The sequence below is a fragment of the Jaculus jaculus genome, chromosome 5 (genome assembly GCF_020740685.1).
Source record: "Jaculus jaculus isolate mJacJac1 chromosome 5, mJacJac1.mat.Y.cur, whole genome shotgun sequence".
NCBI lineage: Eukaryota > Metazoa > Chordata > Mammalia > Rodentia > Dipodidae > Jaculus > Jaculus jaculus.
Genome location: NC_059106.1, coordinates 161,876,415 through 161,904,377, shown reverse-complemented (window position 1 = coordinate 161,904,377; position 27,963 = coordinate 161,876,415). Strand labels below are relative to the sequence as shown.

The window sequence follows — 27,963 nt, the reverse complement described above, 5'->3', positions numbered from 1 at the left end:
TATCTGCTCTTATCTATGGCTCTATCTGCGCGGTAGTCCTATCTCGGGGATGCAACTCTCTCCCCTGAAACTCAGATACAAGAAGAGTTTGGATTTTTGTGACTATTATTAGTTCACTGTCCCCCTGGGACCCTGCACAGAGAATATGCTAGAATCACTAAAGGGAACTACAAGAGGCTTGGGGATACACGCTAAGAAAGTGGACCTGGCCAAGCATGGTGGTGCACGCCTTTAAGCACAGCACTTGGGAGGGAGAGGTAGGAGAATCACCGTGAGTTCGAGGCCACCCTGAGACTACATAGTGAATGCCAGGTCAGCCTGAGCTAGAGTGAGACCCTACCTCAAAAAACAACAAAAGAAGAAGAAGAGGAGGAGGAGGAGGAGGAGGAGGAGGAGGAGGAGGAGGAGGAGGAGGAGGAGGAGGAGGAGGAGGAGGAGGAGGAGGAGGAGGAGGAGGAGGAGGAGGAGGAGGAGGAGGAGGAGGAGGAGGAGGAGGAGGAGGAGGAGGAGGAGGAGGAGGAGGAGGAGGAGGAGGAGGAGGAGGAGGAGGAGGAGGAGGAGGAGGAGGAGGAGGAGGAGGAGGAGGAGGAGGAGGAGGAGGAGGAGGAGGAGGAGGAGGAGGAGGAGGAGGAGGAGGAGGAGGAGGAGGAGGAGGAGGAGGAGGAGGAGGAGGAGGAGGAGGAGGAGAAAGAACGAAAGAAAGTGGACCGGAAGTCCTCAGGAGAAGGGTGCAGCTCCTGCTGTCCCCCCATCATCTCTCACGGGGCTCTTCTGGGAGTCACCAGTGCGCATGCACCTGCGATGGGCCCCTGATGCCCGTCACCTTTCACTGGCCCATCTCATAAGCTCTTTTTCATCCTTCAAGGCCTGTCTTTGGTGAGGACTTCCCTGCTTCACTTTCACCTAGCAAACCCTTCCCATCTCGGTGTCCCCCCTCAAGCTGGGTACATCTCTAAAATGGACTCACCTATTTGGTTTAGGTGGATACCTCTTGTGGGTACACGGCGCAGTGTCCAGCGTACATGCTGAGCAAGACCCAACAAGGAAGCTATGGCTCCAAGAAAGAGGGTGCATGGGGCCCCAAGGGAAACAGAGCCAGAGGAGGGGGCTGCCGTCTTCGCACTGCTCCTGACCTCACGGACAGTGGGCTGGCGCAGGGAAGTCCCTTGAGGACATCAGGAGCCCTCCAGTAATGGAGCTGCGGCCACCGTCTTCTGGAGTTCCAGCCCCAGGTCAGCTGCAGCCTCAAACCTCCTCCTCCTGCTTCCTGACCTTTCCCGTAGTACCCCTCCACCCCCCTTTCTCATTCCTCCGCCTCTGTTTCCTTCTCATTTCACTCTTAGTAGTGAACACAAGTCCCTTAAAATGCTTTGAGAAAAAATATTAAAATGTGTTTTTTTTTAAAAAGGCTCCATTCCATTTAAAAGAAAAATCTACCATCTCCTTAAACATTTATCATGAGTTTATTACCTTTTGATTAGATTTTTAAAAAAAAAAAAAAAAAGTCCAAAGAAACAGAGTTGGTACAATGACACTAAGCTAAGTATAGCCCATGTACATTGGAACTTTAAAAAATGGTTTTAATCAAAAAGCAATACCAGAAAACCCAATCCAACGTATGCAAAAGAAACAAACAGGAAAGAAAGCAAGAAATGTTCCCATGGCTTATACAACCAAAAACCCCACAGGAAAGGCGTGCTGGTCTGCCTCCCAGCACCCACAAAATACCTGAGAAAAACAACTTAAAAGGAGGTCTGCTTGGCACGAGGTTTCAGAGGACGCAGACCCCGGTCACTGGGCCGTCTTGCTTTGAATCTGAGATAAGATGAAGCATCGTTCATGTCAGAAAAGGCCTCGAGGAGGCGGCTGGCCTTTTGGCCGACAGGGAGGAGATAAAGAGGAGAAAGGGGGCCTGGGTAAATGGCTCAGTGGTAAAACATTTGCCTATATGCACAAAGTTTTAGGTTTCATCTCCAGCCCCTCAATAAAACGGAGAAGGACAGATGCCGCAGGTCCCTGCAGGGTTTCAAGGGCACAGTGACTTTCTTCCTGCAACTAGGTCTCAGCCCTGAATTTTCCCCAACACCCAGCAGTAACACCAGCTGGGGACCAGGCCCCCACTACATGAGCCTTTGTGGACATTCCTATTTTCTGGCACAAGAGGGCTTCCCAGAAAAGGGCTTCCCAAGACCTCTGGTGGCTGCCACTGGGTGACCATTCCTGCAAGATCCCTGCTCTGCTTCCATTCTTGAGCTGATTATCTCGGGGAAGCAGAAACAGCTCCATCCCTCCAGACCTCATGTTCTCATGGGAGAAAGTATCATGGCCTTTTCTGGAAGCTTCTAGAGTCGAGAGACGCTTCCTCTGTAGACACTAAGTCAATCTCTTTACACCTTGTTGTAACCATGAATTTTAAAACAAAGTCTAGGGCTGGAGAGATGGCTTAGTGGTTAACACATTTGCCTGTAAAACCAAAGGACCCAAGTTCAATTCTCCAGGACCCACATAAGCCAGATGTACAAGGTGATGCATGCGTCTAGAATTTGTTTGCAGTGACTGGAGACGGTGGTGTGCCCATTTTCTCTTTCTCTCTCTCTCTTTCTCTCCCTCTCTCTCTCTCTCTCCCCCCCTCATAAATATTTTTTTTTAAAAATTTAAGATGTGCCTCAGCCAGGCCTGGTAGCATATGCCTTTAATCCCAGCACTTTGGAGGCAGAGGTAGGAGGATCACCTGGAGTCCAAGGCCACCCTGAGACTTCATACTGAATTCCAGGTCAGCCTGGGCTAGAGCAAGACCCTACCTCGAAAATCAAAATAAAAGAGAAACTAATTGAGAGGGGAAGGGGATATAAAGGAGAATGGAGTTTCAAAGGAGAAGGTTGGGGGGGGGGAATTACCATGGGATATTATTTACAATCATGGAAGTTGTCAATAAAAAATAAGAAGAAGGCTGGGCGTGGTGGCGCACGCCTTTAATCCCAGCACTCGGGAGGCAGAGGTAGGAGGATCGCCGAGAGTTCGAGGCCACCCTGAGACTACAGAGTTAATTCCAGGTCAGCCTGGACCAGAGTGAGACCCTACCTCGAAAAACCAAAAAAAAAAAGAAGAAGCAAATGAGAAAGAAGAAAAGATGTGCCTCACCACTCCAGGCTTATGCTGTTTAAAAAAAAAAAAAAATCTAGACAAAATTCTCTCCAGAACAATTAGATGAAAGGTATTTCAGCTGAGGAGGAAGAAGGAAAAGTAGCTCTCCTCGGAGATGGCGTTGTCCTACGTGAAGTCTCTCAAAGAACCCAGCAAACCACGAGCAACTTTCACAGCCGCGGGGTAGACTCAGAGGAGACCCGCACACCGAGCCGGGCCACGTTTCGGTAAACGAGGGCACAGGAGACAGCACACGTGGTTTCTTCTGCCACCATTTCACCACGCGGAGCACCTCTGTGACCGCAGATGTGGACAGAAGGACACAGGCAAGCAGCACTTAGAGAACCCTCAGCTTGTCATAGTGACAGGCATTCTTTCACCCATGCCCGTGACCCTCCGCCCCTCCCTGGTCATCCTGCTTTCAATGGAGCTTGGCAAATGTCCAGAGAGCAAGAGGAAACAGATGCCCACGTGTGTGGGGCAGGGGGAGAGGGAGAGCCCTGCAGACAGGTGCACTTTCTGCAGGACGTCTGACTTGGGCACAGATTGGAACAGCACTGGACCTCTGACTGCCCCCAGGAAGAAGTCTTACGGGGCAAACACCCCGTACCTGGCACATCGTGAGCCACACAGAGGCATGAGATCCAGGCCAGGCCGACTAGACCTTCCCCTGAGAAGCTGGGCCTGAGCAGAGAGCCCACCTATCTGAGAAGAATGTCCTGAGGTCCAGTTCCAGGGACCCCAGAGAGATTTCCACTCCCAGCCTTGCCGCAGGGGAAACCAGCTCGGGACAGCCCATCTCTGTGGTATTCTGAGCAAACCAACCTCCCCCCACTGCTCGACAGAGGTATGATGCTCAGTGACTCCCACTTTGTAGCACCTGAGGGACCTGGGCTGGGGTGACATGAGGCCAGCTCGGAGGATCTACTCTCTATGACTTCCTTTAGATTAATATAGCACAGTTTTTAAAAATGAAACTCAAATTGCATTCTGGATGCAAAATCAAATGTTCTCAAGAAAGAAAAGAGCTGTCCCAAGCCAGGACTCCAGGCTCAGATGGGAGGTGGCAGAGCTGCTGTGAGGGGAATGGAGAGTATTAGCTTCCCATGGCTGCTGTAACAAACAGCCATGCACGTAGCAGCTTAACACACCATGATGGTACCTTTTTTTTTTTTTTTTTTTGTAGTGTTTCTCTCTCTAGCCCAGGCTGACCTGGAATTCACTATGTAGTCTCAGGCTGGCCTTAAACTCATAGTGATCCTCCTACCTTTGCCTCCTGAGTGCTGGGATTAAAGGCGTGCGCCACCACACCCAAGATACCAGGCATGAAATGTGTCCTACAGTCCACAAGGCTAGGGGTCTTAGGCGGGTTGGCAGGGTATATTTCTCCTGGCACTTAGCATGAGCCCCTGCCCCTCCCCCAGCTTTTTAAGGTTGCCTGTCTCATCCAGATCATGGCTGCCTCCTTCATTTTCAAAGCCAGCCAGGAAGCATCACCATGTCTCCCCCCAGCATCTCCCTATTCTGTCACATCAGGACTGGCCTCCCTTGAACATCTCATCTCATCTCTTGTGAGAACGTGTGATATTTAGAGCTCATTGGGACAATCCTGTATTACACCTCCCTGTCTCCGGTCTTCCACTTAATTATGTCTTCAAAGTCCCATTTGCCACGCCACTGGGAAGCAATCTGCCTATGATGTCTTTGGGGTTCGTTACCCACATCACCACAGGGAGTGACCAGGATCCATCCCAGGGACCACAGAGCTCGGACTGGGAGCCAGCAGGCTACTGCACTGGGATAGAGGCCAATAGTCACAGTTGGTCTAATTGGCTCCAGATAGATGTGTCCACCACTTCCCCTAAGGAACAAAACAGGCTCCTTTCCTTTCTCAGCAGACCTGGGTACACAAATATTCCCCTGGAAAAGGCTAATGATGTGAGCCCAAGTCTTTTTTTTTTTTTTGTAAGGGTTTCCTTTTCTTATTTTGACGTGTGTGTGTGTGTGTGTGTGTGTGTCTGCACACAAGTATGTGCATATATGTGTGTATATGCGTAAACCTCATGCACGTGTGCAAGAGGCCAGAGGAGAACGTGGGTGTCCTCCTCTATCGTCCTTCCGCATTGTTTCTGAACTTGGAGTCTCTCACTGAACCTTTCCTGTCAGGCTGCCTGACCAGCAAACTCCAGCAGCTCTGTCTCTGCTCCCCACAGGCCTAAATTAAAGGCATTCATGTCCACATCCAGCTTTTTTTTTTAAATATTTTATTTTTATTTATTTGACAGAGGAAGAGGGAGAGATAGAGAGAGAGAATGGACACTCCAGGGCCTCCAGCCACTGCAGATGAACTCCAGACACATGTGACCCCTTGTGCATCTGGCTAATGTGGGTCCTGGGGAATTGAATCTAGCTCCTTTGGTTTTGCAGGCAAACACCTTAACCGCTAAACCATCCCTCAAGCCCCCATATCCAGCTTTTTGTTTGGTTTTGGTTTGGTTTTTGTTGTTTTTTGTTTTCAAAGTAGAGTCTCACTCTAGCTCAGGCTGACCTAGAATTCACTATGGAGTCTCAGGGTGGCCTTGAACTCATGGTGAGCCTCCTACCTCTGCCTCCTGAATGCTGGGATTAAAGGCGTGCGCCACCACACCCAGCAACATCCAGCTTTTTTTTACATGGGTGCTGAGGATCAAACTCAGGCCATCTGTGGCCCTCGTGCTTAGCACCCTTGCCCACTGAGCCATTTTCCCAGTCCCCTTTCGTAAGGATTTCTTTGCAACAAGAAAAAAAAAAAAAAAAATATATATATATATATATATATATATATATATATATATACACTATATATATATATATATATATATATACACACATACATAATTTTATAGCTTTCGGGAACATGCTTATTACAAAATAGAACACAAATGATCAAAACTGTCAATGGGCGTGGAGATGCACATCTGTAATCCCAACAGTCAAGAGGCAGAAACAGAAAGATGGCCAGCTTGATATATGGTAGTGAGCTCCCAGCCAGCCAAGACTACAAAAGAAACAAAATACTATTTTAATTCTTTAATAACTGTGAGGTACAAATAGCGAAATTTTATGAGACATCTATCTCTTAAGAAGTGTGTATAACTTTTCATCGTTTATTTGATGTTAGAGAATCTTATGACTTACTGGAAGCCTGAAGCAGGGTTCAGTGTGGCTTCTATTCCAATTGTTTATTGGTTTAGATGTGAGCACTGATAAACACGATTCCTGTAAGTACAAAGGGAAAACAGAGCTAGCACTTATATAGCCCATCACTTGGTCCTTTGAACTCCCTTGGAGTCATTTTTAATCATTAAAACATTATCCTAAATGATCTGAAAATCTGATACATGGGTTGGGCTCTGTTTCTGTTTTATGAAAACTACTTGAAGCCATCCAGCTTACAAACGGATCCGTTACTAGTGACCACAGACAGTCACGCTCTCATTCACAAGGCACGAACCAAAGGGCAGGCACCTGGAGAGGGGCTTGATCACAGCTGGTCCAATAACTCTCATTCTCTGCTGCTCTTTTTTAAAAAAATTATTTATTTGTTTGTTTGTTTGTTTGTTTGCTTGTTTCAGAGAGAGAAAGAGATAGAGAGAGAGAAAGTGGGCACTCCAGGGCCTCCAGCCACTGCAAACGAACTGCAGACACATGTGCCCCCTTGTGCATCTGGCTTACGTGGGTCCCAGAGAATTGAACCAGTACCTTTTGGCTTTGCAGGCAAATGCCTGAACTGCTAAGCCATCTCTCCAGCCCCTCTCTGCTGCTCTTAACAGTCACCAGCACCTCTTGTTGGCCCGACACACCCAAAACTTTTCAGAAAGCTGCAAATACTACTCAATTCAATAGACCTTTGCCAAGGAAAAAGTGAATGGACTTACCATATCCAGTCCCCTTTGGGCAAAGACCATGGAAATGCTTCCCTAGAAGTGTGAGGTCACTGTTAACTACAGCTGGCCTATGTCACCTTCTCAAAGATGTCCTGTCGATCTGCTTCTAATGGACATCACCCATTCTCATCCTTAAAACCATGCAAACGACCCAACCGAAGGAAAAATTGGGACACCAAGATCAATGAGTTTCGTTAGAGTAAACTGTGTGTCCCTGGCCCACAGTGAGGTCACTCCTGGGCATGATCAACAGGAATGATGGAATGCACCAAACACAGTGGTGGCTCCCGCCAAACCCTCGCCTAGTCCTAGACGTTTCCAGCACAGCTAACAGCTGAGTGCTCAGAGCCCTGGGTTGCACCGCCGCTCAGCTGCATGGTGAACTACGTACACGACTCCCACCTGAGCCCCAGAAAACAGGTTCTCAAAAGCTCCTGGGAGGGCTGGAGAGATGGCTTAATGGTTAAGCGCTTGCCTGTGAAGCCTAAGGACCCCGGTTCGAGGCTCGGTTCCCCAGGTCCGACGTTAGCCAGATGCACAAGGGGGCGCACGCGTCTGGAGTTCGTTTGCAGAGGCTGGAAGCCCTGGCGCACCCATTCTCTCTCTCTCCCTCTACCTGTCTTTCTCTCTGTGTCTGTCACTCTCAAACAAAAAAAAAAAAGCTCCTGGGAGCCACAGGGCCCATGCCTGACCCACAACAGCCGTGCTGGGCCTCCCTGCAGCTCCTGGACCCTCTTCCCATCTCCTCTCTTGGTTCTGCAGACTTCCAGCTTGGCCACGCTCTGACCCTCTACATTTTTATGATCTCACTAGAACTTTTTTTTTTTTTTTTTTTGGTTTTTCAAGGTAGGCTCTCACTCTAGCTCAGGCTAACCTGGAATTCACTATGTAGTTTCAGGGTGACCTCGAACTCACGGAGATCCTCCTACCTCTACTTCCCAAGTGCTAGGATTCAAGGCGTGCACCACCATGCCCGGCAAGCTAGAATTGTAAGCATTACAGAGAAGCGCAGTCCGCTGATAGCTACACTGCCAGGCGTAAAAGGCCTTCAGCTATCCTGGAACAGGTTTGACAGTACTGGCCGTCAAGGAGGGTGGGAGGAAGTCGAAAGTCTGACTGAGCCTGAAGTGGCAAACTTTACATAGAGCTGTCACTTCCATTGTGGCTCTGTGTCTTAAATGACTGCAGCTCAGGTGTTGGGGTGAAGACCTAGGACATGGTTTCCTTTGGGTCCCACAGCAGTTAAGAAACTGAGGCAGGAGGCTTGTGCCCACTCAGACTCTAAAGCTGCAGGTCCCTTGTGCTCACTCCTCTCATTCCTGTTTCCCTTTGCCACTCTCATTTTCTCAGCCACATGCCCAACCTGCTTGTACGCACCCAAGAGACTATGCCATCTGCAGATCTTGAGGTCATAAACAACCTGCCATGTGTACAGTGACACCCACCGTCCCCTACCTCATCCAGAGCATGGGTTTGGCAGCCCTGCAGGTACCCTGTGAACCATGCTGGGTTCTCCACCCTCCCTTGCGCAACACTTTGCCCACATTAAAGACTTATTTGGTGTTCGGCTCATGGTCATAATGAGAGCCTCGCAGTTACACATTGTTCCTATGGAATCATTTGGTCAGATCTTTGATGTGGTTTCCAGGGTGCCTTAAAAAAAAATACAGAAAGCTAAGGACTGTGCATGACTCCCGTGCAGGGGCGCCCCTGGGGCTCCTAGAACAGCTTTTTGGAGGAGCTGAAGTGAGTTGTGAGCAAGTTCAGCCCTGACAAAACAGCGGAGCGTGGGATGCAGGGAAACACTATTAAAAACACATCTCATTTGAAAAATGAGTTAGGAGTATTCCCTGCTTGGTTCCTGGCTAATGTAAACACTGAAAACAAATTAATCATTTGGGGAGAGGGAACAAGGAGTTTTATGTGTTGAAGTGTGGGAGCCAACATTGCCAGACAGACGCTTCATGTTCAGGAAGAAGATGAAAAGACGAGAAAGGCCTTGAAGTTGGAAGATCTGGACCCACCCTGGACTCTGCCATAGACGACTGAGGGACCTGGGGCAGGTGGCCACTGTCTGTTTCCCCACCTGCCACAGGAGCCGTGTATTAGCGCTCCTTCTTGCTGGGGCCAAATACCTGACAAGGAGCAACTTCTGGACAGAAGGGCTCATTTTAGCTCACAGTGTGAGGCGGCAGACCATGACGGCGGGGAAGGCGGGATGGCAGGAGCTTCAGGCAACTGGTCACATTGCATCCAAAGTCAGGAAGCAGAGAGAGATGGATTCTGCTGGTCCCCCTCACTCTCTCCTTTTCTTTAGAGTCTGGGACCCCAGCCTACAGAAGGATGCCTCCCACAGTGGAGGTGGGTCTTCCCACCTCAATTAACCTAATCTAGAAAATTCTCCATAGACACACCCAGAAATTTGTTTCCACGGTGATTCCAAATCCCATGACACATCAACCAGAGATAAACCGTCATAAATGGAACGACCTCTGAAGTGCCTTCTTCCTGGGGGAAGGGCCCTGGGCTGCTGGCTGCTTTGGGCCCAGTAATCCTTTCTCCTCCTGTGGGTCTTGCATATGCTTGCCTTCCTGGTGTACACGTGGGAATGAGCGGTCACTGAGTACGTCTTCGCCTTTCACCCACCCCACAGAAAAGTCCAAAAGAAAGAGAGCTGGACGTGGTGGCACCCGCCTTTAATCACAGCACTTGGGAGGCAGAGGTATGAGGATTGCCATGAGTTCAAGGCCACCCTGAGACTACATAGTGAGTTCCAGGTCATCCTCAGCTAGAGCAAAACCCTACCTCGAGAAAAAAGAGAGAGAGAGAGAGAGATGGGAGATTGTTCAGTGGTTAAGGTGCTTGCCTGCGAAGCCTAAGGACTCATGTTTGACTTTCCAGATCCCATGTAAGCCAGACGCACAGTGATGCAAGCGTGCAATGTCACACATGAACACAGGGGGCGCACGCATCTGCAGTTCGAGTGTAGTGGCTGGAGGCCCCTAGTGCACCACCTCGCTCTCTCATAAAAAAAAAAAAAAAGGCTAGTGTGTTAGGCTTGCCTCGAAAGGAAGGAAGGAAGGAAGGAAAGAAGGAAGGAAGGAAGAAAGAAAGGGAGGGAGGAAGGAAAGAAGGAAGAAAGGGAGGGAGGGAAAGAAAGAAAAAGAAAATCTATCACCACCACCCACTTCTGCAGGGCTTTAAAAAATCTACTGGAAAGTTGCGCATGAGCATCACTTCTGCCTGCTTGCCTACCTGCTGCAGCCCCCTAGCGAAAGAGAGCCCTTTGCAAACATTCTGCATTGCAGAGATTTCAGGATCCATTTCAAATGGGCTGCGCAGCCATGGAAACTTGACAGAGGACGCCACGCGCATGGGTAGGCATTTCCGAAAGTCACTTTTCTTATCCCAACTAAATTGCAATGCCACGCTTGTCTTCAGGGACCGAAGACTTCCTTCTCTCCATCTGACTCATTGTACACTCCTGTCATATGCTGGCAATGCCCTGATCCTGGTTTTTATTTTCCACTTCATTTCCAAAATGAGCATCTCAGTCATGCTGTGGCCACCATGAAATCTGTTAATTGGGCCCTGACTGCAGATGGCCATCTTCCCTATCCCCACACACACACACATGATCAAAGCACCTCTGTTCCACATGTGATAAAGTCAGTGACACACATTTACAGAAACAGGGCCCTCACAAAAGAGATTCGGGACCCTAGTAAAAGACAAAACACCCATGCTTCAAAGCTTAAGCCTGGCAATGCGTGGTGTGGCCAGATAAACCTGGGTGCCAAAGATGAGTTCAAATCCTTGCTCATCACCATACCAGCTTGCAAAATTTATCAAGAGGGCTGGAGAGATGGCTTAGCAATTAAGCACTTGCCTGTGAAGCCTAAGGACCCTAGTTCAAGGTTCGACTCCCCAGGACCCACGTAAACCAGATGCACAAGGTGGCGCATGCATCTGGAGTTCATTTGCAGTGGCTGGAGGCCCTGGTGCACCCATCCCCCCCCCCCTCTCTCTCTCTCTCTCTCTCTCTCTCTCTCTCTCTCTCTCTCCCCTCCCTCTTTCTCTCTCTGTTGCTGTCAAATAAATAAATAAAATAAACAATTTTTTTAAAAAATTATCAAGAAGGGCTGTAGAGATGTCTTAGCAGTTAAGCACTTGCCTGTGAAGCCTAAGGACCCCGGTTCGAGGCTCCATTCCCCAGGACCCACGTTAGCCAGATGCACAAGGGGGTGCACGTGTCTGGAGTTCATTTGCAGTAGGTGAAGGCCCTGGCATGCCCATTCTCTCTCTCTCTCTCTCTCTCTCTCTCTCTCTCTCTCTCTCTCTGTGTGTGTGTGTGTGTGTGTGTGTATGTGTCTGCCTCTTTCTCTTTCTGCCTGTTACTCTCAAATAAAAAAATAAATAAATATTTTTTTTAAAGTTATCAAGAAAAAGACCATCACAGTGCTGTGAAATACAGGCCTAAAAGATACTATTTGGGGGCTGAGGAAATAGCTCAGTTAGTAAAATGTTTGACTTTGAGCTTCAAACCCCGCATCAAAGTGTCAGGTGGGTGTGGTGGCTCAGGCTCGCAATCCTCGTGCTGGAGAGACGGACCCCTGGCATTCACTGGCCAGCCAGTCTAGCCTCCTTGGAGAGTTCCATGACAACGAGAGATCACCTCAAAGGAGTGGAGGTGACACCCAAGGCTGTGCTCTGTCCTCCCCGAGCAAGCACATACACGTGCACCCTAACCACGTAGATGCACGCATGCACATAAGCATGCATTTTCAAACCAAGGTACTGTTTGCTCCTGAAAACTCATGTCATGGTGTCTCTCTGAGTCTGTTTTATTTCACTTAATATGATGATACCCACACTTTCCTGCAAATGGAACAGTTTGACTTTTCTTCCTGGCTAAATAATACATTTCTATGTTTACAAAGTTTTCTTCCTTCCACTGGTTACCCGCAGAGGCTGCGTGCCACTAATGCACAAATGTGGACTTCTTGTCCAACTGGTTGATTTCATAGCCTGCAGGGTCTCCTGCTTATGTTTGAGTTCCATGGTACATCCACTTCACAAAATCCTCACCAGTACCTTAGATCCTTCTGCTGTTCTCCTGTTGTTTCTTATGTGCCACAACCTGGAAGAATGTCAGCCCTGGGAAAAGCTAAACTTTGACGTTCCCTGCTCTGCACCCAAGCAGCTGATCTCTGCTGGCCAATCCCAGTGCGCTGTGGGCAGAAGAGAATCATTAGAAACTGACAGAAGCCAATCCTTCATGGACCCTCTTCCCTGCCCACAATATTACTGTATTTCTCTGGATAGCTTACTCACCCAGGCTCCATAAGGAACATTTCTAACTTTCTCAGTGCTTCTACTCTCTGCAAATGACCTTACTGCTTACTAATTCTCAAAGGAAACAGAGAGCACAAGAGAGGAACTATGGACTTCCCGTGCAAAGTTCCAGATGACCCAAACAACCCTCTCTCTTGCATCTGGATCCACCCTCCTCGTCCTTCCTATTGCAGGCGAGAAGGTGGACCTCCTCCACAGAAGCCAAGTCCTATCTGTAAACTAAGGTGAAGAAACATCTCCATTTGTCCAAGGATGCCCTGGGTGTACTGCTAGAAATCCTACACTCCAGAGAAACCCTGGTCTAGATCAGCCAGTCACGCTAGCATATGAGAAATGATCCCTTTTCTCTTGAATATTTAGCCTTTCTCTGACCACGGAACCCTCAGCGTTGACACATAATTATGTTAAGTCGCCCTCATTAAAAGCAGGTTCGCTGAGATAAACTTCCAGACCAGGCACAGTTATGGAGGAAGGGATATTTATTGAAGCTGACAGATCCAGGGGAAGTTCCATGATGGCAGAAGAAGCTGGCCTGCCTGCCTTCTCAGGGCCAAGCAGAGAGCAAGAAGCACAAGCCTAAAAGCCACACAGCACAGCACACTTCAGGAACTCCAGCTAGGCACACTTTGCATATCTTTAGATTGGAATCTCAAACCCACTACCACACATTGAGGCTGGACCATAAGATCTGCCCAGTGGCCCCCTCCTCCAGCCAGGTAGCTGCAGATGCAAACTACAAACTAATAAAACACTGAATATATTGGGGGCCATCTATTCAAACTACCAGAATTGCCCTCATTAAAACAAGACTTCCCTTGGCTTCCATAGTTCCCTACCAACTAGGATGCTGTTCATCTCTCCTCCCCTGTAAGCAAATTATCCTCGTGTCAATAAACTATCTTCACTTGATATATGCTTCCAGAAATTTCTAATGAGTCCTTCTACCCTTCCTTCTGGAACTACTCTGCCTCCCAGGCTCCTATGACGTCAAACCTTCCTGGTATTTCTTCTGCCTCTGTGTAGTTCTTGAATTCTTGTCCAGGTTCAAACTCTTATAACCAGCATGAAATGTCAGAGCTTCTCAAGGTGCAATATAGGCCCTTTTCTCCCTCAGTCTGTTCCTTCCCCGGTTCTCATTCTCTCCCACAACTTCAGTCACCATAATCAGTGTCTCCCAAACCTACCTCTAACCAAGACCTGACCACGATGTTTGTAAATGCTCCATCCAGCAGCCCATCTGGTAGCTTCACTTAGAGCTTACATGTTGAGGTGCCGCAATGCAACATATCCAGACTAAACTCACAAATGCATCTTTATTTTTTTTGTTTACTTTTTATTTATTTGAGATCAACAGACAGAAAGAGAAAGAGGCAGATAGAGAGAGAGAGAATGGGCACACCAGGGCCTCCAGCCACTGCAAATGAACTCCAGATGCATGCACCACCTTGTGCATCTGGCTTACGTGGGTCTTGGGGAATGGGTCTTGAACCGGGGTCCTCAGGCTTCACAGGCAAGCGCTTAACCGCTAAGCCATCTCTCCAGCCCAGAAATACATCTTTAAAGCTAGTCTTCTCCCAGAAGTTCATGCGTTGATGTGCAGCACTACTAACCACCCAGCTGCTCAGTCCAGAAACCTGGAGACACCCAGGGGAGGCTGCATATTCCCCACCCAACTGCTAACCCACCATTGACTTCCCAGCTCTGTCTGGATCCATCCACACCGTTTCTCACCATGACCACTCCACTCCATCAGCCATCTCCCCACTTCCCACCCATTTAGGGACACCTCCAGATACTTTCCCTGTGACCACTCCACTACTTTCAAGGCCACCATGGACTCTGCCACTCAAGGGCTCTGTGGTGGTTTTAATTAGGTGTAACCCACAAACCCACGTGCTCTGAATGCTAGCTCCTCAGCTGATGGCAGTTTGGGAAGTGGAGTCTTGGTAGCAGAGGTGTGTTGGTGGTAGCGGGCTCATGGGTGTGATAGCCAGCTTCCTTTTGCCAGTGTTTGGCACACTCTCCTGCTGCTGTTGTCCACCTAATGTTGGCCAGGAGGTGATGTCCAGCCTCTGCTCATGCCATCATTTTCCCCTGCCACCATGGAGCTTCCCCCCTTGAGTCCATAAGCCAAAATAAACCCTTTCCTCCTATGAGATGCTTTTGGTCAGGTGTTTGGGCCAACAACAAGGAGGTAACTACAACAAGCTCTTTTCAGAACACATGACAGGGTCCTGTCCACCTCCTCCTCAAAATTCTCCCATGGCTTCTTACCATTAGCTGGGTCACTGGAATGACCCAACAACCAGTGGACATGCATCTGCCCACCCTCAGCCCCATCTCTCATCACTGCTGCCACCTGTCATGACTGCCCAGCACAGGGCCTTGGTTCCCTCAGCACAGTAATACCTGCTCTCGCCACCCCCTCCACCTGGATAACACTCAATCTAAACACCACCATGGGCTGGAGGGATGGCTTAGTGGTTAAGGCAAAAGCCAAAGGACCCAGGTTCAACTCCCCAGGACAAAAGCCATAAGCCTTCTTAGCCACTGAGCAATCTTACCAATCCCTATCTCTAATTACTTTGTTTCCAAATCAAAATAGTGCCTGACATAACGCTCAGACACTAAGCACTAATACTTAATGAATTACTGAATTAGGATATATGTATATGTATATAGAGAGCAGAGGATACAGTACCTACTTTATTACATACCTCAAAATAACAAAAGAGTCACACAAAAGAATCAGTTCTGTTTCCCACCTTTGAATTGCTGTCAAGCATTTTCTAGCTATTGTTGTTATTTATTGAGTTTTAGATGTGAAAGTTATTAAACCCTATTGAGGTGATCTGATGAGGGAATGAGAATGGGTGTGCAAAAATACACAAAACAAACATATTTACTAAACTCCAGAGACTTAGAGCCTAGTTGAGGAAGTAAAACTTATACAAAAAATTCTTTTGATAGCGGTAGTAAATAAAACCAAAAACAAGGTCAAGTAGAAAACAACGGAAAATTGAGGGAGACTATGGACTCAGCAACAGTGATCTGTTCAGTCCATAGATAAACTGGGATTTCTGGGGGGGGGGGAAACACTGGCTAGGATATTCAGAGATGCTGGCAAGAATTTCCACAGAGAGAGAAAGGGCATCCAGAGAGAAGCAGCAGGTGGGAGCGGCCACCTCTTTACAGAAAGCCATGGTGCTATAGTTACCTTTGCATTACTGGGTTAAAGCACCCGACCAAAAGGAACTGATGGAAAGAAAGGATTTTTATTATTATTATCATTATTATCATTATTAACCTTGGCTGATAGTCTTAAGGGGAAGCTTCATGATGGCAGGAGAAAGCATGGCATGAGCAGAGGCTGGACGTCACCTCTGTCACGGTTTGTGGCAAACAGCCACAGGAGAGTGACCCAGATTCCAGCAAGGGGGGAGCTGGCTATAACACCCCAAAGCCCGCCCCCAACAACACACCTCCTCCAGCAAGACTGCACCTCCCAAAGTTCCCTCAGCAGGAACCAGGCGTCTAGAACATGGGTTTATGGGGAACATCTGACTCAAACTCCTGCACATGGGCTCGGTAAGATGATCTAGGTACCTTGTGTGACGTGCTCCATGGCAAGTAGCTGGCACTATTCTCTTTATTAAAATTTTTATTTATTTATTTGATGGAGAGAGGTGGGGGAGAGAGAAAGAGAGAGAGAGAATGGGTGCGCCAGGGCCTCCAGTCACTACAAACGAACTCCAGGCACATGCGCCCCATTGTGCATCTTCCTAACATGGGTCCTGGGGAATCGGATCTGGGTCCTTTGGCTTTGCAGGCAAACGCCTTAACCACTAAGCCATTCCTCCAGCCCTACCCTATTCTGTTTTACAGAAAACTAAGGTTCCTGGAAATGAATAAACCTGCTACGAGACATGCACCTTATGCACAGCAGGGCTAGAATTCGGCCCAAGGGTACTTACCACTTGAGCCCCCCAGCTCCCAACAATAATAACTACCTCCTCTCTACCCAGACTCACCTGGCTGCAACAGGAATCTCCAAAGCTGGCAAGGAGATCACTGGCCCCAGATGTTGCACAAGGGCCTCATGGGTGACCAGGCTTATCTCAGGACCATGCAGGACCAAAGCCACATCATTGTGTGCTGTTCTAGAGGACTGGCACCCCGGGCAGACTGCTTTAAAGGCTGAGTCAGAATTCCTTGATCACTTCTATGCCCTATTTGTGGGGCACAGCCCTGAAATGATGGAGAACTGTTCCTTGGGAGTCCTACCCAAGAGTGGGTAAACTGTTTAGAGAGGCAGAGCCTGAGGAAAAAAAGAGTGAGAGAACTGGCCCTTGAAGTGACCCACGGTGGGCTGGCTGTCTCCAGCAGCAGCCTGATGAAAGGGAAGCTGAAGGTTGAAGGTTAGGTTAAGCCGTTAGTAAGTCCACTGCAGCTGCTGCCGCCGCGCTGACGTGCCTGTGTTTGTGGCTTCCTCTGCACACGGAGACTCGCGGCATTTTTACTGAACAGCCATAAACGAGTACCGTGTAGATAAGTATCCATTGTATGAGCAAAAGGTAAGAAACTTTTTTAAATTATTTATTTATTTGCAAGGCGAGAGCAAGAGAGATTGAGAATGGCTATACCAGGGCCTCCAGCCATTGCAAATGAACTCCAGATGTATGCGCCACTTTGTGCATCTGGCCTTACACATGGGCACTGGGGAATTGAACTCAGGTCGTTAGGCTCTGCAGGCAAGGGCCTTAGCCTCTGAGCCACCTCTCCAGCCTGATGAGGACCTTGTGACCTTGGATAGTCCTTAGACTTTTGTATGACCTGCTGGGCTCTGCTCATCCAGAACACACACACTCTGATCACAGATAGAATCGCATTGAGTCCACTTGCTGTCCTCAACCGGTCTGCAGGCCCTTAGTTACTGACCTTGTTGTCTGCAATGCCACGATCAGCTCTTCTCACACATGTATGCACTCTCTGGTTCGAGAGTCTAGCCAGGCCATTCAGGAAATTGGGCAAAGAGCAGAACTCAAGATCAGTCAGCAACCCTAAATATTTCTTGTCAACATTGGCCATCTGTGCTGTTCAGGTCAAAAGTGCACCAAGGCAGAGAAAGCCTGCTCACTTTAGAAGTTACAAGTAAAACTGAGTAATATCTCGATGACACCTTCCAAGGATCAGGGTCTAACGCAGAAGAGGTGGTGGAAAGAATGTAAGAGCCAAAGGAAGGGTAGGACTCCTTACAACGTGCTCCCTCCAGACACAAAATGGCCTGGATATCCATGATCTCATAGTGCCTGACACTACCTACACAAGACGTCATCATAAGAGGAAGAAAAGATCATGACGTCAAAATAAAAAGAGAGACTGATTGAGATGGGGAGGGGATATGATGGAGAGTGGAGTTTCAAAGGGAGAAGTGGGGGGGAGGGAGGGTATTACCATGGGGTATTTTTTATAATCATGGAAGTTGTTAATAAAAATTGAGAAAAAAAAAAGAAGAAGCTATAAGTGAAGAATTTAACATCTCACGGCAATCACCTTAGGAATGTTAGTTGTAATATAAGAAATATTCCCACAGTTCTTTGTCACAGTTCATACCTCACTCTTGCAGCTCTTTCCCACAGTTTGTTCTTATCATCCACACCCTTCTACAGGAGAGAAGCTCACCCGGCAGGAGCAGCCTGTCTCCCTTTCATTCTATGCCACAAATCTTAGCAACATTTTTCTGCATCCCACAGTAGCTTGAAGATGTTCAGTCCTTCTAAGAATTCATAGTTACATTCGCCTGTAGTGACGCGTAAAGAGAACTGAGAGAAGCCAGTCAAACCCTTGGGTTTCTCCCAGCCTGCCAAACATTTCTTCCTGTGACTCTAACACTGTCACTTGAGGAATCCAGACTTCTTATCAGGAAACCGAATCTGTGAGGTACAAAAGTTTCCAAGTCAGGTAGTTAATAAAATCTTAGAATTACATTTAAAAGCTCACTAGCTAAAACATGAATTGCGTCATAACAGAGGAAGACTATCACAGATCATGGCCAATGAAGTACCTAACTAAAAAATAAATAGGCTGGAGCCAGGCGTGGTGGCGCACATCTTTTTTTTTTTTTTTTCTTATTAATACAGTATTTATTTGTCTTCAATCTGTCAAACCCTGAGCCAACCACTTTTCCCAGACTTCCTGGGATGGGGGGGGCAGGAAAAGGAACATTCAGGGCAGACAGGACATGGGAGAAAGAACTACGGGAGGGAAACGTGCAGATGGCTGCTTCACATGGCGAAGAGGATGAGAAAGGCCACCATCAGGCAAAATAGCCCCATGGCCTCAGACAGGGCAAAGCCCAAAATTGCGTAGGAGAACAGCTGTTGCTTCAGAGAAGGGTTCCTGGCATAACCAATGATGAGGCTGCCAAACACAGTCCCAATCCCAGCCCCCGAGCCAGCCACCCCAACAGTGGCAGCCCCAGCTCCAATGAACTTGGCTGCTGTGTCGATATCCCTTGAAATGGTGCTGGTCTGGAAGCTGCGGCTAGCAACAAGTGACGTCAGGGAACCGTAAGATGGTTTAGAGGTGGCGCACATCTTTAATCCCAGCACTCGGGAGGCAGAGGTAGGAGGATCACCATGAGTTTGAGGCCACCCTGAAATTACATAGTGAATTCCAGGTCAGCCTGGGCCAGAGTGAGACCCTACCTTGAAAAAAAAAAAAAAGTGACGAAAATAAATAGGCTGGAGAGATGGTGGTTAAGGCACTTGCCTGCAAAGCCTAAAGACCCACGTTTGACTCCCCAGATCCCACATAAGCCAGACATACGAGGTCGTGCATGTGCACAAGGTGGTGCAAGCATATGGAGTTTGATTAGAGTGGCTTGAGGCCCTGTTGTGCTGATTCTCTCTCTCTCTTTCTCTCTCTCTCTCTTTCTCTTTCACTCTAGCTCTCACAAAAAATGCCAGTCTCATGCCGGGCATGGTGGCGCATGCCTTTAATCCCAGCACTCAGGAGCAGAGGTAGGAGGACCACCACGAGTTCAAGGCCACCCTGAGGCTATATAGTGAATTCCAGGTCAGCCTGAGCTACAGTGAGACTCTAATAAAAATAAATAAATAGATAAATAAGTAAATTTTTAAAATAAAAATAAATAGGCTGGAGAGATTGCTTAATGGTTAAGGCACTTGCCTGCAAAGCCTAAAGACCCATGTTTGACTCCCCAGATCCCATATAAGCCAGACATACAAGGCCGTGCATATGCACAAGGTTGTGCAAGCATCTGGAGTTTGATTAGAGTGGCTTAAGGCCCTGGTGTGCCAATTCTCTCTCTCTCTCTTTCTCTTTCACTCTAGCTCTCATAAAAATACCCGTCTCTTGGGCTTGCTTTAAAATAAACAAATAATACATAAATCTGTGAAGACTTCTTCCCTAAACATCTAACCCAGGAAAGTTAGGATAAAATGGTCAAGTAAAAAAACAAGGCAAGCTCTTTCTTCTGGAACAAACTAGAAACAAGCAAATGAAAGCAGAAAGGAGAACAATGTCCAGTTAAATACCTGGGACTCTGGCAAATCTCCACAGACTACAATTATTCCACAAGGAGTACAGGAAACCTTTGCAATCTCAGTACACCCTGCAGAGGTAGAACATGCCAGACTCACACAATCATTCCCTGAGACCGCATAATAATGGGAAACTTGAGGTTACATATGGAAAAGAGATTAGAAGATGATTCAGTTCCTAAGAGGGGGACCATGCCATGCCACGGGGTCACTCAGAAGGCACAAGGGGTGAGGGGAGACCATGAGCATGCACTTTCATGTTGGTTTCCATGAGACGGGAGGATAAGTTGGCAATGACTTAGGTTGAACCATTTCAATGGATGTGGGGACACCAGGACCATTCCTGGTTGCCTGATAGGTGGCCTTGGGGTAAGTAGGACAGTTGGACCCAGATTACGAGAACCTATAAAGGTAATGGTTGAGGTCCACGGGCGGTAGCCAATACCTTGGGCAAGTTTTATATTATCTCTAGTAAGACTCTGGATACAAAGGGATCAGAACATAGATAATAAAAATATACGTTAATAAAAACATAATATTAATATAAACACAGAAATGAACTGTTTCTGAAACAGACATGAAACACTACTCCCCTGTCCCACTCAGAACTCTCTCTCTCTCTCTCTCTCTCTCACACGCACACACACACACACACACACACACACACACACACACCCCTCAGCCAAGTCTTCACATTTCAAAGGACACCTTTAGAAAGATCTAGAAGAAGCCGGGCGTGGTGGCGCACGCCTTTAATCCCAGCACTCAGGAGTCAGAGGCAGGAGGATCACCGTGAGTTCGAAGCCACCCTGAGACTACATAGTGAATTCCAGGTCAGCATGGGCTAGAGTAAGACCCTACCTTGAAAAAAGAAAATCTAGAAGAATCTTTGTGAGATAGAGAAGTGAGCTAAAAACTAAGACTCAAGCCAGTTCATCCCAGCTACTATAACAGTCTGCTTAATAAAGATAGATCATTAAGAGTATTTTATGTGTTCTGCACTGTGCTAGATATTTGTGTCATATTTCAGCTGGTACGTGGACCTGTCTTCCTCAAGCTAGAAAAGAAGAAAAGGTCCCATTCCTCCCCTCCAATCTGATCCGCGCACACGGTCTCATTACCGTGGATGTGCTGCTGTGGAAATTTAACGGTAGAAGTGCCGTGACCCAGAATCCTGGTGCCTGCTGTTCCGCTCCCCGTGCTCTGCTGAGCCCCTGGGCACACTGGCTACCCGAGCTGGGACATGTAGGAGGAACAGAGGGGTGAGAGGACAGAGCTTACTCCCTGAAGGAGCACAGGGTGTGATATGGTTCGTCCTTGTCTTAAAAGGCAGGGCCGGGGGTGGAGCGATGGCTTAGGGCTTGAGGTACTTGTCCGTGAAGCCTAAGGACACTGGTTTGATTCTCTAGGACCAATGTAAGCTAGATGCACAAGGGGGCACATGCATCTGGAGTTTGTTTGCAGCAGCTGGAGGCCCTGGCATGCCCATTCTTTCTCTCTCATCCTCCTTCTCTCTCTCTTTCTCTCTCTCCCCCTCTCTTTCTCTTTCTCTCTCTCTCTACTTCAAATAAATAAATAATACTTTAAAAAAAAAAAAAGGCAGAGTTAAGTGAAGGGTTAAGCTATGTGACATTGCTAGCACATCTCCATTGGATAGCCAAAAGCTAGACGTGTGGATATGAACAGGATGCAGTGATAAAATCTAATAGAGTAAAACTTGACCACCTGGCATTTCATGATCAACTGGACAAGGTATGGCAAAAGTTTATTCTATCACGGCAAAAGTTTATTCTATCACGGCTGATTTTAATTTGTTCCTAGTACTGCTTGATTCTTGCCAAAGGTCAAGGATTCATATGTGGACTTAGCAGACTGTCCTGGGTTGCGTTTTTCACCATGCCTGCCTTGGACGAGGCAGGTAGAGGTTACTTAGAACATGACTTCAATCAGTACTTCAAGCCTGGACGGGAACTAAAGGAGCCACGTTGCTGACAGCATTACACACGCACTGCCGGTCTAAGGGATTGTCTCGTACTCCACAACAAAACCGAATCTTGACAAGTCCGAAAGATTCAAAGTATGAAGGAAAGATGCCGATTCCTAAATAGAGTCGAAAGTAGACTATGATTCTATTGACTGTCCACTGGTAGTGGACGGGCCTTCAGGCAAGTCATAAGTCTGTATACTTGCTAGATCCGACATCCTGGGACATTCCTGGCAATTAAAGGGGTCAGTTTACTTAAGAAGCTCTAAGAGGGCTGGAGAGATGGCTTAGTGGTTAAGCGCTTGCCTGTGAAGCCTAAGGACCCCGGTTCGAGGCTCGATTCCCCAGGACCCATGTTAGCCAGATGCACAAGGAGGCGCACGCATCTGGAGTTTGTTTGCAGGGGCTGGAGGCCCTGGCACACCCAGTCTCTCTCTCCCTCTTTCTCTCTCTGTCGCTCTCAAATAAATAAATAAAAATAAACAAAAAAAAAAACTAAAAAGAAGCTCTAAGAAAGGCTGGCTGTGTGACTGCAAATAATGTTTCCTAATCTAGAAGCTCCTACCAAAGTGATGGTGGCAAGGATATGCCTGGATACCTGGGATACTGCAGGAGAATGTCCTCAAGGAAGCTTACTTACTGACCATGGCTCACTCAGATCACTGCCATCAAGGTCCAATAACCTTTACAAATATACAAAAAGCCAACTATGATTCTCCACAGTTTGCCAGACATCTCAATCTAAGGTTGTGCTTTGCAGTCCCAGCTGCTAAGTACTAATATGTGTGTCAAGGTGAGAGTGAGTGGGGAGTAGAGGCCAGAAAATTAGAATGAAGCCATGAAGCAGGAAAAAAAAAAAAAAGAGGTTTAAAGGGAGAAGATGGGAAGAGGAACAGAATACATGAGATATAAACGTGGAAAGGGGCTGGAGAGATTGCTTACTGGTGAAAGTGCTTGCCTGCAAAGCTAAGGGAACCAAGTTCCATTTCCCAGGACCCACATAAGCCAATAAGCCAGATGTACAAGGTGGCATAGGTGTCTGGAGTTCACTTGCTATGGCTGGAGATCCTGGTGTGCCTATGCTTGCTTTCTCTCTCTCTCTCCATGTATGTATGCTCATATATATATATATATATATATATATATATATATGTATGTATGTATGTATGTATATGTATATGTATATGTATATGTATATGTATATGTATATGTATATGTATATGTATATGTATATGTATATGTATATGTATGTATATGTATATATATAGACACACATATCGAATAAATAAATGAAATATTAAAAGTGGATACCTGAGTACAAAGGGACAGCAGGAAGGGGGCAGGAAGATGGGGAGGAGTCGAGGAGATTAAGCAAAACAAAGTATGTATGAAAATTTTACCAAGTATGTATGCCATAAGGGAACTTGTTATTGTGTAAGTGAATGAAAGGAAGGGAGGGAGGGAGGAAGGGAGGGAAGGAGAGAGGGAGGGAGGAAAGAAGAAGGGAAGAAAGTACAGATGGAGAGATAACATTTAGATTTAAAATACACTTAAGTAATATAAATACCTCTTAAGTGTGTTTTTATTTAAGTGTACATTTAGATTAGATTACCATAGGAAAATATCATTGTTTTTTATAACGTTCTCTCTTAGATTGCCTTCCTGACTACTATGGTTTGAATGTTTTCCCCAAAAGTCACAGTAGAGAGATGTTACCCACTGTATGCAGCAGTCGGTGAAGGCAGAGCCTGGCCGGATGAGAGGTGCTGACGTTGGGAGGCAGAGCCTTCATGCGTGAACTGACACCTTCCCTGGGTTGGCTAGTTCCAGAGTTCGCTCCCTTTCCTCTCAAGCGTGCCAGCCTGCTTGCCCTCCCACCTCCTGCCACGTGCTGAAGACACCAGTGAGTTATTCCTTCCAATCAGCAGTCTCTTGCTTGCTGCTTGCTCACAGCCTTCCCCTCTCCCTCAGGAAAGGGAGCTTTGAATCTTCCCAAAAACGATGCCAGTGGGCTGCAGAGATGACTTAATGATTAAGGCATTTGCCTATGAAGCCTAAGGATACAGGTTCAATTTCCCAGGACCCACACAAGCCAGATGCACAAGGTGGCGCATGCGTCTGGAGTTCGTTCTCAGTGGCTGAAGGCCCTGGTGCGCCCGTCCTTCTCATCCTCATTCACACCTCCTCTTGCCTCTTTCCTTTTTTTCGAATAAATATTTTTTACTTATGCCAAGGTGAGAAGAGGGGCACAAAATTCAGCAATGGTTTTGCCCCTGCCCCACTGACGTTAAGAATTTAAAACAGGGGCCTGGAGAGATGGCTTAGCAGTTAAGGCATTTGCCTGCAAAGCCAGAGGATTCCAGTTCAACTGTCCAGGACCCACGTAAGCCAGACACACAAGAGGGTGCATGCATCTGGATTCGTTTACAGTGGCTAGAGGCCCTGGTGTGCCCATTCTCTCCATCCCCAGCCATCTCCCCCTCCCCGCTTCTCTCTCCCTCTCAATTTCTCAAATAAATAAATATATATATATATATATATTTTGAAAATTTTTAAAACATGCTCAAGGCACTGGCTTTGACAGGCCTTTAGCAAGGCAGAGGTCAGATCTGTCCTTAGGAAACAGAGAAGTTTTTGATCACTCTGAAGACTGATCAAAAGTGGCTTCCAAGGTGTAAAATGGATGGCGACATATACAAACGTAAGCTGGGCCGCTGCTGATGGGAGCCCTCCACCTCCCCCTTCCCAAGCGTCAGACAGATTCACAGCCCGGAAGGGAAGTCAGGGAAGAGGCTGACACATTCTGTTCCTTTCCACAAGTAAATTCCCAGTTCATAAATTGACTGGGGACACAGGCATGAAGCATAGCAGAGATAACATCTCGCTTTGGGGAGCTAAACATCTTAATTCATGTCCCTGGGCTTTTATGCTTTGGGTCATTAAGTGCAAGTCCCCAGAAGTTCTTACTGTCTGGTAACCTGCTTCCTGAAGGAGACCCTCAATTCCTTATTCTTTTCCAGAGAATCTCAGGTACAGATTTTCAGCAATAGGTGGGCTGGAGACAGAAGGAGGCAGGTACCAAAAGTCTTCTGTAAGTTGCCAAAACTGGCTTTTCTTTTTTAAAAAAAAAATATTTATTTATTTATTTATTTATTTGAGAGTGACAGACACAGAGAGAAAGACAGGTAGAGGGAGAGAGAGAGAATGGGCGCGCCAGGGCTTCCAGCCTCTGCTAATGAACTCCAGACACGTGCGCCCCCTTGTACATATGGCTAACGTGGGACCTGTGGAACTGAGCCTCGAACCGGGGTCCTTAGGCTTCACAGGCAAGCGCTTAACCGCTAAGCCATCTCTCCAGCCCAAAAACTGGCTTTTCTTAAAGCGTTCTGAATGATATTTTCTTGGTCTAGAACATACTTGTAAATGGCATACAGAGACTCCAAGACACACACACTGGTTCTGCTAGCCTCCAGTGCCCTGGCCCAGCCCCATCATCTGCTCATCTCCTGCTACTCACAGACCTTGCTCCTTCCCAATTGGCTCAGGCAGAGAGCAAACCCCAGGACCTTTAGCCCACAAATTCTCACTGGACTTCTCATTGTATCCTTTCCCATCTACAGCCTTTCACTGTTCATTCCATCTTTCATAAGTAAAGACATTATCTTTCCAACTGGATTCGTGTCACAGAAAAGGCTGCAATTGTAAGAAGCACTAGTTATACTCCAATTTTCATGCATTAGTTCAGTGCCTTCAATTTTTATAGAGCCTTGACCATAGCCCTCTAAGGATGCTATTCCCCAGTGCGGACTCAGCTGTCAGTTTCCACCCTATCACAGAACACAGACATTCTATCTAGGATTACAAATACAATAAAAGCTACTAAGGGGAGAGGGTGAGTGTGATGGGTGTGCCAGAGAGGGAGACCTGATCCAGTGTGGGAATCAGCAAAGACCCCTTGGAAAATGAGTCCTAGCCCCTATACAGCTAAAAGTCAGCCACAGCAGGTGTGGTAACACACATCTTTAATCCCTGAGGCTGGCGTAGGAGGATCACTGTGACTTCGAGGCCAGCCTGAAACTACATGGTGAATTCCAGGTCAGCCTGGCCTAGAGCAAGACCCTACCTCCAACACACTCACCCCCACACACACAAAAAGTGAAAAGGGGGGGATCAGGTTAGGAGAGTAAAGCATCCCACCGAGGGTGGGTAGACACCCCAAGGAAATGCTGCCAGAATTTTAGATTTTCACGTTAGAAGCACGTGATGGTTAATTTTGACTTGTCACCTTGATTGGACGAAAGAACACCTAGTGGGCTGGGAAGAAGGCTCAGCGAGGTCTTCCTGTGCAGACACAAGGTCTTAAGTTCCAATCCCAGTATCTAATGAAACGCCAAGCGTGGGAGCGTGTGCCTATGATCCCAGCGCTAGGGGTGGAGGCCAAGGAAGGTAAACACGGCCTACCTGCGCCCAGGACCACACTCCCACCTGACGGAAGCATAGGTCATGATGACGACAGCAATGCGGTGTGAAAGACTCTGATGGGGTGAGCACCAAGCACTGCAAAGCAAGCCAGGAACGAGAGCATGAAAATATTCTTCCTTCTTGTTTCTCCCAGATTTCCCAGAAGCCTCCTCACTTTCACATGCATGCACACATTTTGCTACCTCTTTCCTCATTGACTTGTATGTCTTGCCGTTTTGTTCAAGCCTGGTATCCCACAGGCCTCAGTGAGGAATGAACGTGTGAGCGTGTGCCAACTCTGTCTGCATGCATATTTTAAAAGAATGGGGTCTGTGAATCTCATCAGATTCCCTAAAGTGTCCCTGACTAAGACACAGTAAAATCCATAGTGTGAAAATTGTGAAATATTGGCTGGGCATGATGACACATGCCTTTAATCCCAGCACTCAGGAGGCCAAGATAGGAGGATTACTGTGAATTTGAGGCCAGCCTGAGACTACAGAGTGAATTCCCGGTCAGCCTAGGCTAGAGTTTTACCCTACCTCCAAAAACCAAAATAATTTTTTTAAAGTGAAATATTGAGGGACATTGCAGAACAACTATTCAAAATCAAGCAGTAGAGAGAATTTCAAAATATCTAAAGAACAACTTTACATGAAGAAGCCCTGACATCGATAGAAAATCAGGACACGGTGTCAACAGACAGTTTCCTGCAGGGCTTTTAGCCTATGTGAAGGAGTCAACAAACAGCGGAACACTGGACAGAAGTGAGGGCCGCCATTGACCAGTGGTGGCAATTCTGTGAGAAAAGTCTGAAGGTGCTTTTAAAGGTCACCAAGGGAAGGACAGAGAATCGCTAGTCAGCACTCATGCTGAACCCTGCATTGACTAAGAAATAACAACAAAACTGAAATAAGAAAATAGCTTACTCCGAATTGACTATGGGCAACCATACTTCGGGAACACAAACTCAAATCACCCATGGTGACACGGGTCCCCCAAAGAACAAGGTTCTCCTATGAGGAGAATCCACAGCTTTCACAACCCCCAACAAAGAGGGTCATCAAGTAGGCAGACCCCAAGAGGTGGGGAGATCTTCCACAAAGTTCAAGGCTGTCTTCAGCCAGGCAGGGAGCTCCCCTCTGAGATTCAGGGCTCTCACCCCAGCCTTCAAGCTACAAGAGGCCAGCGGTTCATCAGCCTGGTCTACAGTTATGGTGTGCATGTGTGTGTGTGTGTGCAGACACACACATGCCACAGCCTGCGTGTGGAGGTCAGAGAACAACTCTGGGTGAATGTTCCTGCCTTCTGCCTTATTTGAGGCAGAGTCTCTCATCCCCCACCATGCGTTTGCCAGGTTAGCTGGCCTATGAGCTTCTCGGGGATTCTCCTGTCTCCACCTCCCTTCTCATCATCATTGTGCTGGGATGACAGATGCTCACACTCCAGCGCCCACCCTGACGTGGTTCTGGGAAGTCACCTGCAGGGATAGCGAAAGCGCTTTATCCTATAAGCTATCTCCCCAACC

The 27,963-nt window shown here is 47.4% G+C and overlaps 2 protein-coding genes across 2 annotated transcripts in view; one reads left to right on the top strand and one right to left on the bottom strand.

Annotated features, from left to right (window-relative positions):
- Positions 1-27,963, top strand: part of Kcnj6 (potassium inwardly rectifying channel subfamily J member 6) — a 283,658-nt gene that overhangs the window by 242,332 nt on the left and 13,363 nt on the right. The window lies entirely within an intron of this gene.
- LOC123460939 (ATP synthase F(0) complex subunit C2, mitochondrial-like) lies at positions 18,542-19,021 on the bottom strand. Its single transcript, XM_045151271.1, has one exon. It carries the CDS (start codon positions 19,019-19,021, stop codon positions 18,710-18,712), a length of 312 nt encoding a protein of 103 aa, XP_045007206.1. The 3' UTR covers positions 18,542-18,709.